The 14,213-nt window shown below is 34.0% G+C and overlaps 1 protein-coding gene across 1 annotated transcript in view; it reads left to right on the top strand.

Moving 5' to 3' along the window:
• The first annotated feature begins 1,174 nt into the window (after window positions 1-1,174).
• The window catches only part of LOC128231184 (probable serine/threonine-protein kinase fhkE), a 29,131-nt gene continuing 16,092 nt past the window's right edge, over window positions 1,175-14,213 (top strand). The window contains exons 1-2 of the mRNA XM_052943676.1: window positions 1,175-1,291; window positions 3,051-3,272. Of these exons, the coding sequence (XP_052799636.1) occupies window positions 3,133-3,272 (140 nt within the window). The 5' untranslated portion in view covers window positions 1,175-1,291; window positions 3,051-3,132. The remainder of the gene's footprint in view (window positions 1,292-3,050; window positions 3,273-14,213) is intronic.

The raw sequence follows: 14,213 nt of genomic DNA, 5'->3' as shown, positions 1-14,213 counted from the left end.
TGCATGATCACCTGAAGCTTGAAAAATACATCAGATTAGCAGCTAAACGTATACAACATCTACCAACTGATATGGCATTGAGTCTGCTAGGGTGGTTCCCGATAGAGCAGGAGGTAGATAAGCGCAAACTAACGTTTCTACAAAAGTTGTGCACCATTCCTAGTGAACACTTAAAGAGAAGAATATTTTATTAACGAGGATTCATACCAAGAGTTGTGCGTTTGCTCATAAAGTATGATATCATCAACTACTAACTGTTTTATATCCGAACCGCGACATCCCCTAATAAATATAGCTGGAAGAATATCGTCCATTTCAACCTAAACAAGTTTTAAAGCATTGCATGGACAGGTAGAACACAAAGTGATGGAGATTTTTCGCGACTTCTTGCTATACACGATAGCGTTGTCCCTTCAAACCTTCGGTTGCTTGTCAACGGTAGAGATGATCGTATAATACATGCAATCGGCGTAGTGCATGTTTTAATCGCACGGTACTTCAAACCCAAAACAATACAATATATCCCTCACAATATAATTCACGTGTAAAATATGTAAAGCTCATATGTCTCTGAATTGGCCATGTAAACACCTTATTGTTAAGGTACAAAAACTGTAGTGGTACAACTTGGCTGAGAGAAAAGCTGTTTAATGAACTAAGTCTGTGTGAGATTCTGATTGTGTAAGCTTTCTTCGAAGGGCTGAACATGAAATGTTTTTTCGCATACTATTTCAAGCAGAGACTCTCACTGTGTTCCATTTTGACTAAAAATTGCAGGAAACGTTTATATTTAGTTTATAAGTCTTGACTATGGGTTAATTCGGGGTTTTGTAACTCATATAGAAATTTCTGTGATAGACAATTATTTTATGATATTTCTTGCTATTGTGTTTTATCGCACACCGTATTTTGTTTGTTCACATATTTAAATGTCATTACCGTTTTCGCATTTAACATGTCAATAACTTTATATGTATAATCACTAAACAGTGGAAATAAAGAGTATATAAAATTAATATGGTATTTTAATTCAAACGTTTCACTTATATACATTAAATTACAGTATTTATCATGCAGGGCTGAAACATACAAAGGAAAAACAATATTCAAAGGGAGGTAACTAGTGCAGGCGACATTCAATTTTCGTTTAATTAAAATTCTGAAAACGTGTAACATCATTTCGGAACAAAACAGCGGAGGTAAACAAAGTTAACGTCGGAATTTATTGGGATTTTAATAAAATAAAACAAAAGTCGGAAATATTGAAGCAGAAACATTGATTAGTCTAAAGGTATTTTCCCTTTAATTTTTTTGAGATGATGCGAGATTTGATGAAGTCTTTGAAATGAGTGTTTGATCCAACGCAAAATTTTACTTAAATAATGGCTTTTTAAAGGAGTGGGTGGGGAAAGTAATTTTAATTAGATTTTTTTTTTGTTTAAAATCACTCAAAATGTCAAAAAGATGATAAAAAAGTGTAGCACTGAAAATAACTAAGGGTTCATAAGAATGACCACTGGGACATTTTAAGGAAGTGGTGGAATCACTAAGTTTAAACACGTTTTATTTGTTTATTGATGTTCAATCACTGAATCAGCTGTTAACACACACAGTGACTTAAATTTTGGAAATTCAATGTTATTATTAAAATTAAATGTTGTCATTCCATCAATCAATTCAACATAATTCGTGTACTTGGTTCTGGTACAGTACACTAATCAAGTTAGACCCAGAGTGACTTTCCTTGCTCACTGCAAGGGATAGTCCATTTCAACAGCAACTTCAAAGTCTATGACGACTGTTATTTTGGTGACTCTATGCAACCATACTCAACTGTGTTTCTGGTAAGCCAAGATCAGACCGATCCAAGCGCTAAGTATTATCAAGCAGAAAGATAATTCAAACCTGCTTCATAGTTGTAATTACCGGTATTTTTGTGGAGTTGGCATCAGTTAAGATGCAAAGTATATCATATTTTGTCAGAATTGTTGTATAATAATAGAGAATAAATTTTTGTTCAAAAGACTTGAACATCCATGTTAAGTTTTGGAAAAAACTTTCAAAAGTGATGGCAAGGAAGTTAAAACATTTTGGGGAATTTTCCACAGAAAACGAGGCAGGAATACAGTGAACTTTGAATGTGTGCTTGACCCCCGTCACTTTCAATATTGAAATTCTTCAAATAGTAACATTGCCATTTTTGAGTGTAATGTATTTATCAACATTTATACTAAATAAAAAAAAAATGCCATTATTCAGTCATGATAAAATCAAACATTGTCAACAAGAGCACAATTCCCAGTCTGAAATGCATGGGACAGAGGTTTGTTTTTAAAGTAAATCAAATATTTTCTCAGAAGTGGAACTGAGATCTAAATTTAAAGGGCATGGGAAAAATAATTACAGCAAGTTACTGTAGCCATCATAATCCATTGACATTTTTATTCAAACAAGATTAATTTGAATGAATATTATAATCCTCAAGTTTCCTTTAATATTTGTGAGTTAACTCCATCAAAAACACCACAATCGTAATTTTTCAGTTGTCTGATCAGACTTCCAGGAAAATCCAAACTCCGTGGAGAGTTTATTAATTCATTGCAAAAGCGAAAATCGGCATAAGGAAACAGAATGAGGGTCTAACTTATTGAGTATACTGGAGTTATAAATCAGTAGTGTGAAGAAACAAGTCATTCAGATTCCAAGATCCGTAAATATCAAATTGTTTGAACACTAAATTCGACACAAAAAATCATATATATGCAAACAACATATCGGTATCTACTAATCTTGCCACAATAATGCACATTAAAATAACAGTTGGACATTCATTTCGTAGAGTCACCCAATCATAAATCGTCAAAAGACTTGGAAGGGGCTGTTTATATGGAGTACTACTAATAAAGGAATTGATCTTCCCTATGGTTAATTGAACCATCCATTTTGGCTGCATGCAGGTTCTAGTTGAGAACCCCAAACCCAACCCATCATTTCCCCATTCTGAACTGTCTTTTTTTGTATACATATATATTCCATTACTTCGTTTTTAGATTTTTGGATAAAAAATATTGAGCGTCCAGTGTTGCCAAGTGCTGCAGTTTCGTGCCCAATGTTGAACCAACTCTGGCCACCATGACAACAAATGGACTGCCGAACCTACACTACCACAATGCAATCAAGTCAACGCAGAGCTCAGCTGTCTACACGCCAAGCACCAGCATCGTTACAGCACCGCTGACTGACAAGTATACCATCGGAGACAACATCGGCAGGTAATGGTCTTTGTTTTGACTAATTTAAGTTGAGACCTGGTTACATGCATTTCATTAATATTATAATCAGGGTTTCCGCCAGGAATTTCATAAGGCATGTCGGAAGGGGAGGGTTTGGGAGGGGTGTCCCCTCCCGACACCCCTCCCGACGTCGATTTTTTTTATATTTTCGTATCCAAAATGGTGCAATTTCCTGCATTTTAAACAAGTTTACAGTTATGTTCCCATGATTTAGAATTACCAACTATTAAAAGTCCGATTAACATTAAAATTATTTGTGAAAAGGTTTCATGGTTTCTCTTCCTTGATTATTGGTATTTCTCAAGTTTTCCGACAATTAAAATATATCGACGATATTGATCGACTCATGTTTCGTTTAGTGCGGGTATTATTTATATTGACACCGTTGATGTCACAGCAAAACGTGTAAAGCACGCTGCATGCTGGAACACAAAAGAGTCCGGAGCAAAGCGACTGCTCGTGTATTCGTATTTAAAGCTGCAACAGCTAATATTTTTAAAGCCGGGTTGGCTAAATAATAACTTAAAGGCAATGTAATGTGTATTTTCAGATTTTCACAAAATATAACTTTACACTTTTAAGACGGGAACGCGACTCAATTAATTACGACGACATAGCATAACCCTTGTAAATAACAGATATCTTAACACGGTTCTCAATTATAATTTAATAATTGGTTAACAAACGGACTCGGGATTAAGAAACAAAATAAAACGACACATGATTTATGTTACCGAAATCAATTAACACTTATTGTTAACTTTGCGTTCATAGATGATTATAGGGATGAAGGTCGCAATTACGACAGTGGTGTTTTTCACACATTCCCATTCTGATAAAGAATAGGAGGAGTTTGGTTAATTGGCACTGTTGAACCTCACCGACACGCCTTCATGCTGTCGTCGATCCTGAATGGCTGATACAAATGTCGTAATAGTCCCGACACGCCTTCTGGCTGTCAGTCAACCGTTGCAATCGCAACAAAATTGTGTATTGTTAAAACTGATGATTGTTTTGATAAGGATTGTCGCTACGCGGATTAAAGCATGTCGGCATAATTTACGCGTGTCGGTAATTGGCCTTGCCAGCGGAAGGCACGTCGGGCCCGACAAGCCATAAAGGGCTGGCGGAAACCCTGATTATAATTATAAAAGAATTAAATGCATTTGCATAAACCTGAATTGTTTAAGGTACTCAGGGCTGTTTGGAGCCATTTGGTTTAACAGAGAGATTTTCAACAGTGCAGTACCTGTTCTCTGAACAATAAGAGTACATTAAGAATTTAGTAGTTTTGGTTTAAATATAAAATCTACATTGGGTCTTAATATTGAAATGACTTGTTAGAAAATTAAGTAAAACATTTTAATGTTCTAAATATGCAAAATATGTAATCACTTCCAAAAATGAATTCATTCTTTATGTAAACATTAAAGGTGGGGACGCGCTTGTTTAAAATCATATCCTGATATTTCATGTTCATTCTTTGTTCTCATTTAAACCCAGGTATAAGTCTGCATAAATTGTTAAAACAAATTCCGCACTCTAATAAAATGTTTACATATCGTATTAGTGCAAAGTTATTTCAAAGGACAAACCTGTATCGTAGGTGTCTTGAAGTGTCTGACCTAGAAGATTGTATACTAAACATCTATGCAAACAGCGGAGAATACAAAGCCTCTATTCAATATTTAATTTCTAATAGATGGACCACCACGTGCTGTCTTTATAAACTCCAAACTTGCAAATAATGTTGATATCTTTACAATCAACAAATTGTTATGCTGGTTAGACGACTATTTTGCTATATATGTCTTTTTGTGGTAATAAAATGAGTTTTAAATTGAAAACTTTGGTATGTTTTGCAATCCTGAAGAATATAATAGTGTTAATTTGAAAACTCTGGCAGAATTGCTGTGTTATAGCCATGTTGTCTGGGTAACTTGATATGTTGCAAGAATTTGAAAGAAGTAATATATTTTTTTTCACATTTTTTTTAATGATATGCACACAGCAACCAATTGAATGGCAAACATTTAAGGTTAATAAACATTAAGTTACATAATGATCACATGTAGCTCAGATTCTTGTTGATCATCAAATGACATTATGCTAAATTATGGATTCACCTATTCAGTAAATTAATTGTATGCTTTATAATGCTCCAGACCAATGTATGGTACATGGTTTGGTTAATTTGTGATAATTAACTGTGTCTTTAGAATGTAATGCACTTCTCTTAAAGCTGCACACTCACAGATTGACAAATATGAAAACTTTTTCATTTTTTGTTGATTAATTCATTCTTCTGCCAAAAGCAATGTTTATTGGTTCTAAAGTCATTGAAATTGAGAATTTCTTGAATAAGCCTGAACATGTATTTATAAGCATACACATGTAAAACAAACCCCAAAATGTTTAATATTTCATCAGGTAAGAATGATTTGGGCGTTCAGGGTTGTGCTGGTATCGATTGTTGGTACTGAATACTTTGATTATCATTATATACATGTATATATGTATTTGAAAGTCTTATTAAAAGTATTTCAAATATGAAAGCTGTGTAAGTAAATTGACATTTTTTTATGGAAAATGGACATACTATTAATACTAACATGATATGTACAAAATTTTGACTTAGATAACTAACGAAGCTCATATCATTGACCTGAAGGCCTGATTTAGAGCTGTGACATGACAACACCACAATAGTAACAAATGTGTCTCCGAGTACATGCCGGTTACATTAAAGCCATGTCCTACTGGAGTAAATCCCGGTTAAACCAATGTCAACAGCCCTTACTACCACAAAACCCTTTTATCTTTGGTTGTGTAGATTTGAAATTATTTTCATATTTCAATATTGGAATGTTGATGTGAAGAATATAGAGTGGAAATACCTTTGACGATGGGAAATTAAGTATGACATGGGGTATTAATTATGAAATTTATATCAATGACATAAACAAGATAAATACAAATGTACACACAGTGTCCTTAATCTCTGTTTGCGCCTCATAATTTACTTGACGATGAATTGCAAAATTGTAAATGTCTACTATTAATAGTGGAGTATATCATAAACTCTAATGATAAAATGAACGTTAAGTGTAATCAAAACAATTTGAAAAATTGTAAACAAGTTACATGTTAAATAACAAAATATTGGGACAGTCAGCAGTAACTTCTTAGGGACAAAGGCCATGAGTAGTGACCCGGGTGGGACTGAAACTCCAGTGGTCGAAATTAGCACAAGTCTACATGCCCTTCACTGGTAAAATGTTTTCCATGTTTTATACAACAGGACTTGTTCAAAAATGCCATGCCAAGCAGTAGTATTTATAAGTTCTTGGGCTTTTTCATCCAAAAGACTTGTTTCGATGACTGGAACTCTCAACTGCTTGGGTCCCACATGCCCAAGAAAACCGGGCTTGAAAGACTTTTACCACATTGCAATTGTTTTTTCTTCTTCTATATTTAAATAATTAGAACAGTCTGAACATTATAGACTGTAAGATGCACAAGTACATGATAATGATTATGGCAGCTTGCTTCATGAGGCCCCAAATATTAAGAATTTTTATTAAAACTATTTGATTTATCCAATGACAAATAAAATCGATCTGGACTAGACAACTCATAGGGCCTCAAATCAGAAAGTCAGTAAATGGAAAATTGCAGATTAGTTTCTGGTATCAATTGATTGCGGTTTGTCCTCAGACGTCTGTTGTTCTGATTCTGGACACTTAAAGCCATGAAGATGTCAGTCTTATTGTATGCAATATTAATACCAGTAGCAGGAAAGAAATCCAGACAGGTGCCAGACCAGGCGGTAGTGTAACAAGTGGGTGTTGGTTAATATTGCACAAAGGATATCATAATGTATGTCAGAAGTTATCTTCCTCAACCAAGATTTACATGATAAAATCTGTGCTCTCACTTCTGTCTCAGTAAAGCGCTCTTAGTCACACCCCTTGTAAAATTTATTTTAATGGTAAATTACTGTGCGTTAATATTTAATGTAGATCTACATGATCTAGTTTAAAGATCAGGTATTGAGTTAAACTATAATACTGTTATTTATAATACCTTTAGAAAGCAACACCTATTATGCATCTTGCCATTGAATGTCATGCAGCGATCGATTCTTAACATTAATGCTTTTCACTTCATGTAAATCACATTTTGATTTAATGATTGGACATGCATGGTTGGCAGAATACACTGTTTATATGAAGAGGTCTTAAAAAAGGCAGTATAACTATAATATGTATATATAATATATATATAATAAGGCTCATGCTGAGACTATGCGCTCACTATGGGGTCAAGGACTTTGATTGTTTATTACTTTCTGCTTTCATTTGGAGGTTCTTTCTTAACTTTCTTCCAACTCATTCTAGTGTCCCATCAGCACACCTTACTTGGAGGTTTCGGAGTCCCTCCATGAAAGATTGGTGTCCTCCGGATTCCTGGACACTGTTTAAGAGTCGGAACGCTGTGATGTATTTGGTAGAAATTGTCCTTCACTTTTGCAGTTGATATTATGTTTAAAAGTATCGCTTTAGGTTATAATTCCCCCTGGGATTTATGTCATCTCTTTGTTATGTGTGCATCATGCATGGATATATTTAATACAAGAACATTTAAGTTTAGAGTATAACCATTTGGGATGCGCATCAACCACAATTTGAAAACTTTGTGGCAAAAAAGCAACGCTGTACAATCCCACATGCTTTGTGATTTAGTCCATTATTAATATTTATTTACACTCAGGGTAAAGTTGCTGGTTTTACATATCATATGCGCAGGATATATATTTTTTCCTTATAGTTCAATATAGGTGATTTACTCCTTAAAAACATTTAAGCCACTTGTGTGGGTGTTCCAGGGCTTATAATCATGTTTTGCGGTTAAACTAAACTCTATAAAAATGTTGTTCATTCTCATAGGCATTAACTTTTAAGCTTTTGTGGAACAGATTCTTTGGGAAACGGAAAACAATTTGAAAAATGTTTTACAATGTAATGAGCATGTTTTCGTGCCAAGCTCTCATCCCCTTTGAACTGTTAATCATGTTTATTCTTGATTGCGTCCAAAATGTTGAGATTATTGCCAGCTTTTGTTGACTGTTTGGTATTGGGAGTGTAAAAAGATAGATATTCTCGCTATACAGATATTGCTTACCTGACGTCTTTTGATCTTTAAGTGGACTATATCATATGACTCAATAAAAATCGCTATAAATATTGATTATTGATTAGAAGCCAAATTAAATGATACATTTTAATATCTGTTAAATTCATAGAATGTTAATGATAATTTAAATACCTATAGATAACCGATCACAAGTGTATTTGATATACATGTGTTATCTTTGTGTAATTTTTATATCCAATAATTTTTTGCAAGGTAGTTTTGAGGACATATTTCTATTGAATTATGGGTGTCAATTTACCCACAATTAAGTGTAAATATATATAGGTTTTTCAAAGAAAAAAATCCATTACTTTTCTGATAACAATAATGTGTATATTCACCATTGAAATAAAGAAAGCAATTTTATTTATGTTTTATTGATGTTTCGGTATATCACACGTCATGCATTATAAATAGAAGAATTTTAAGTGTCGCCTATTTTGCACTGCCATACGTTTTGTCCATCAAAATTGAAGTATCTGCACTTTTCAAAAGAGTTATAAAACAAATTTGTTAAAGAACACAGTATAATAGTTGAAAGATCAATAAGATTTATTTTGGTAAGTGTTATTTCTCCAAATGTTCCAATTTTAAAGTAGTTCAAATGATATATATATATATCACATTTGTTATAAAAAATTCTGGTTCGCTTCAATTGTTATTGTACCATGTTTAAGATTGTTTTGTAAACTTTTATGTGTTATGCACCAGTCAATTGTAACCACGCCCCTCCAGAAATAGCAGGCACCTTCAGTCCAGCCAATCCCAGGTAAAATCCCCACCCTGTGGAGACAAACTGCTGGTAAAATCCCTGCCAAATCCCCCCGCACCTCAGGGACATTCTAGGTAAGCAAACCACCGTATGCACTTGGCACTGCGGGGCCACCTGGTAGGTAAAAACATGGCCCATTTCCCTGTGAATATCCCCGGTATACCCCCAGACCTGGAGGGGGGGATGCGTGGTTACAATTGACTGGCGTAAGCTCTGTGATCGGATCTGCAGTCTTATATCACGACATTTCAGACATTTACACGTGTGGGGTATTTTAAGACAAAAAACAAAGAGTAACCAAAACGGTCAATCTTTGAGAGTGCATTTTTATGGAACAAATTTTGTTATTCATGACACTGTGTCTCAATTTTGTTACATTGAGGCTTGACACCACATAACATGCCCTTCTCATCTAACATAAAGTTATCAATATAGATGCTACTTTGATAGCTCAAATATTCGTATATTGATATATAAATTTAATTAACAAGATGTCAAACAGCTTGGGCAAATAGTTTTATCACATGTGAGTGATAAACACTTGATACCATGTCCTCAAACAGTGGAGATTGCAATATTTGCTTTGGTTTTGCATTTTTTTATTTGCTTTCAGCACTTTCATTTCCTCAGAGACAGCTGTCAGATTTCTGGAATGATTTCGTTACTTGGGGATTTTTTATAGGCTACAAGGTAATATGAAGCAAAAATGTCACTTAGAAACCTTTCATTGTCATCTGTCCTCACGCATGTATTGGAATGTATGATAAGCTCGCTTAACTACAACAGTGAACATTTAAGAAAGGATCAATTAAATTGAAATATTTTGTGTTTTGTGGGGGCTGGGGTGGGGGAGGGGTCATAAAGACATCATTTGGTAGTAGTGTCATCTGGGCTGAGGTCTTTATAAGAGTATGTGCCTTTTCTGGTCCTGTGATACCAGAGTCAATTGGTAAAAAAAATTGCACATTGTTTTTATTGAGAGAACCTTGTTTATAGGTCAGAAAGTATGTGGGTTTTCTGGTCCAGTGATATTAGGTTTGATCCTGGACTGGCCACAATGTTACTTCTATGAAATTTAATTTGTTGTGTGACTCTGGACCTCGACAACGTAACAATCTGTTCTTCTGTTATATGACCTACAATTTTTTAACCATTCTATTTCCATGTATGTCCATTGTGTTTTACAGATTCATTTGTTACAGAAGTTCTGGTTTTTGTTGAATGCCAGAGTTCTTGTTGTATGACAATGTAAATAGTTGATTTGAATGATATTGTTGAGTCCGAGAAAGAATGTGTTATGGATATATATAATTACGCTTTATTGCAGAACGTGACACTTCATGCATACCAGAATAGACCAAGAATCTGTTGAGAGAATGAATGCATATTTATCCCTGGAATATTGATAAAATGCTTGTGCAGCTTGTGCACTGCTGTGACATAATCATTATAATGTTCACATAACCTTGGTATAATATAATGAGCACATTGAGGACTGACGATCAATCAATCTGCTCTCTACATGTATTTAGTCGATCATCGTTAGAAGTGAGTTGTGTGTTACGACAGCCTCACCGCGCTGTTCCGGAGACCAAGAATAGAGCACAACTGACGATAAGGCAACATATTTCAGCTTTCTTAAAGCACTTATTTCTGGTTGACATATAAACTCAACTAATAGCGTCAAGATTTTGTTTTGACAGTAAAACCCCCCAGAAAACTTAACAATTTAAACTAGTTCAGATTATTTTTAAATGCAGTGTTATCTTCTTTATTGTTTTTGAATCCATGATCTTGAAGCCCTGGGGGTGGGGGGGGGGGGGCTTTGCTTTGTATCATTGTTTGGAAAATAGTCTATGGTAAATTCACAATTTATGCATAATTTGTTGCTATATTTTCTCAATTTTAAGAGGGCCCAAAGTGGATATATTCACAAACTAGAAATGTGTCCATAGGACACGGATGCCCCCACTTCGATTTTTTGTCACAGAAAATAAGCCATAATGATTATTCAGGATAATCTGCACATATAGGATAAGTTGAGTTGAGTTGGGTTTTACGGCATCGCAAGACTGTATAGGTTATATGGCGCCATTCAGGCAGGAAAAAACTTGTTGGATCCACATTGGACACATACTTTTCAAGAATTAGATTGGAAACATATATTTTTGAAGTATTTTTGGCAAAAAAGGGCCGTAACTCCTAAATGACTAAAGCGATTTCCATGACTATCGAACTTGATCAAGATATTATGGTCACAAACATGTGTTTAAAGTTTGGTGAGGATTGGACAAACAATTTTCAAGAATTAGATTGGAAACATATATTTTTGAAGTATTTTTGGCAAAAAAGGGCCGTAACTCCTAAATGACTAAAGCGATTTCCATGACTATGGAACTTGATCAATATATTATGGTCACAAACATGTGTTTAAAGTTTGGTGAGGATTGGACAAACGGTTTTCAAGAATTAGATCGGAATATATTTTTGAAGTATTTTTGGCAAAAAAGGGCCGTAACTCCTAAATGACTAAAGCGATTTCCATGACTATCGAACTTGATCAAGATATTATGGTCACAAACATGTGTTTAAAGTTTGGTGAGGATTGGACAAACGGTTTTCAAGAATTAGATCGGAAACAATCTTCGGGACGTACGTACGTACAGACAGACAGACAGACAGACAGACGTACGTACGTACGTACGTACGGACAAGGGCAACCCTATATGCCGCCACTTTGTGGGGGCATAAAAAGGTGGAAAAAAACACAGTGAGATTGTATCACTTTAGCAACGCGCCCCTAGGACGGATCCCGATGCCACCAGATGGATAATAGTCAAATAGTACATTACATTAGTGTTGACAGTTTAGCTACACAAAGTGCATAAATGCATAGAAAGGCCTGTAATTATAATTATTCTGAAATTATGATCAAGCTTTAAATCATAAATATGCGGGAAAATTGGTTTAAAAGTTGCAAACATTTTAATAAAGTACTTGAGGCATTTAAAATTGTTAATGTAAGTCACATCAAACCAATATATATATATGATGTTAAAAGTTTGCTTTCTTATAGCTTTATATACCTTTAACAATGGTCCCGAAGATATTTAATAGCCATGCTCATCTGAGTTAGAAATCATGTGACCTCACTAAGCTTTGTATAATTTGAAAAAGAAAATGGAAATATTAAAGAATATTTACAAATGGCCATGGTCTAAGAGTTTATATAAGCACCTGTGTAATTACCATATCAAATTGTTGATTTATGGAAGTTGTTGAACTTTAAATGAAATAATTACATAAAATATTTTAAAAATGTTTCGAAGCTAGAACTGAATTTGTTGAACCACTGATTAAAATTGAATTGAAGGTATTTTGTCTAATGATGAAAATCTACCTGTGACGGTTTGAATGTGAAAAATTACAGATTGTTGAAAATGAGACAATTATGTAGTATTATGGGGGTATTCTATTCAGCTAATAGAAATTTGTAACACAAAACTGGGTAATTTTGTGAGTTTTCAGGCTGTGTAAGAAGTTAATTTGCCCCAGATTGACAATTACGTGAATAAAAGAACTCCTTTTCAGGGATCGAAATTCGCAAGGTTGATAGATTTAAATTTTCGTTTTTTTTTACTAGTGGGTTGGATTAAATATCTGGCTTCAATCTAAAAAATATTTTTGGGCTTGCATCAAATCTGGATATTATATAACAATTTTTTGTCTTTTTTAGTGCTTTTGTAAGAATTCGAGCTTGTTTATTGAGAAGTAGGATTTGAATGACTGTAAATGCCTTGCCAAGATAATCACAAGTTTTAATGATATATGGGACATAGAGTATTAATATATCTAAATGCGGATGCATATATTAATGATATTTACGAGCTCATGCTGCAGCTAATTACATTTACATACAGTACTTATCTACCTGAGATGCACCGTGAATGTTTTTCGTTACCTATGCATGACTCATACCGAGGTGTCATCATTTTTTTTAATGGCTTTAACATTCTTGAGAACAACAGTCCTGTCCTTTAAATTAGATGACATTTATGTCATTGTTCGAAATACTGTTTTTGTCAAGAAACTGTTTATCATAATTTCTGGAAATTAAACTGGCTTTCTTACGGCATAAAAAGGTCAATTTCCTACTAAAATATTTTCAGGTGGACATTGATAATAATTTATTTGCTTGCAAGAATGCACAAAAACCACAAACGATATTTAACATTGTAACAGATCACAGTTGAACGTCTGTATAATTAGGTGCGTAAAGTCGACATGCATGCTGATTATGAAAGGCCCGCGGAAATATAAGACTGGGCGACTGCTCAAAGAAGGAAGGTTGTAACAATGGTTGGGTGTAACCTAATAGCCTTGTAGATTGTCCCTGAGTGATCATGTCATGAAATGTTTCAGTTTTTTACTCTTCTTTCCAAAAACATGCTTCTAAATTTATAAGGATCATAAAATTTTGAAAATTTGCATTTTAGGTAAAAATATATGAAATATTCGATATGATCCTGTTATTCACATCCGAACATGAGCTTGTGTTATAAAAAGCATTGTTACCTAAAAAGAAATCTCATGCAGGTGTTTCATGTTAAGAAATATAAAATTTAGTATATTTTGGAAAATTATAATCGTTTTCTGACAATTTGAATAGCGGTAGTTTAAAAATGGTTTGATAATATAATATGGCTAAGCAATAATTTTATGCGTCCAACATTTGTTGTAATACATTGAATGGATATTTATTACTTCAAAGACCAATAAATCTTTTAATCTGCAATTGTCTTTGAGTCAGCTTTTGTTCTGTAAATTAATAATTGATTACCCTGTTTGAGAGATAAGGGTATTATGGCCAATCCAGTTTACTATATAAAGACGTAAAAATGTGAGGCTGCATGAGTCATGCAGAAACTCATACAAGTCAGAAGATAATAACA

Source organism: Mya arenaria, chromosome 1, assembly GCF_026914265.1.
Source record: "Mya arenaria isolate MELC-2E11 chromosome 1, ASM2691426v1".
In the NCBI taxonomy this organism is placed as follows: domain Eukaryota; kingdom Metazoa; phylum Mollusca; class Bivalvia; order Myida; family Myidae; genus Mya; species Mya arenaria.
The sequence above is the reverse complement of the archived record's forward strand: the minus strand, read 5'-3'. Positions and strand labels throughout refer to the sequence as shown.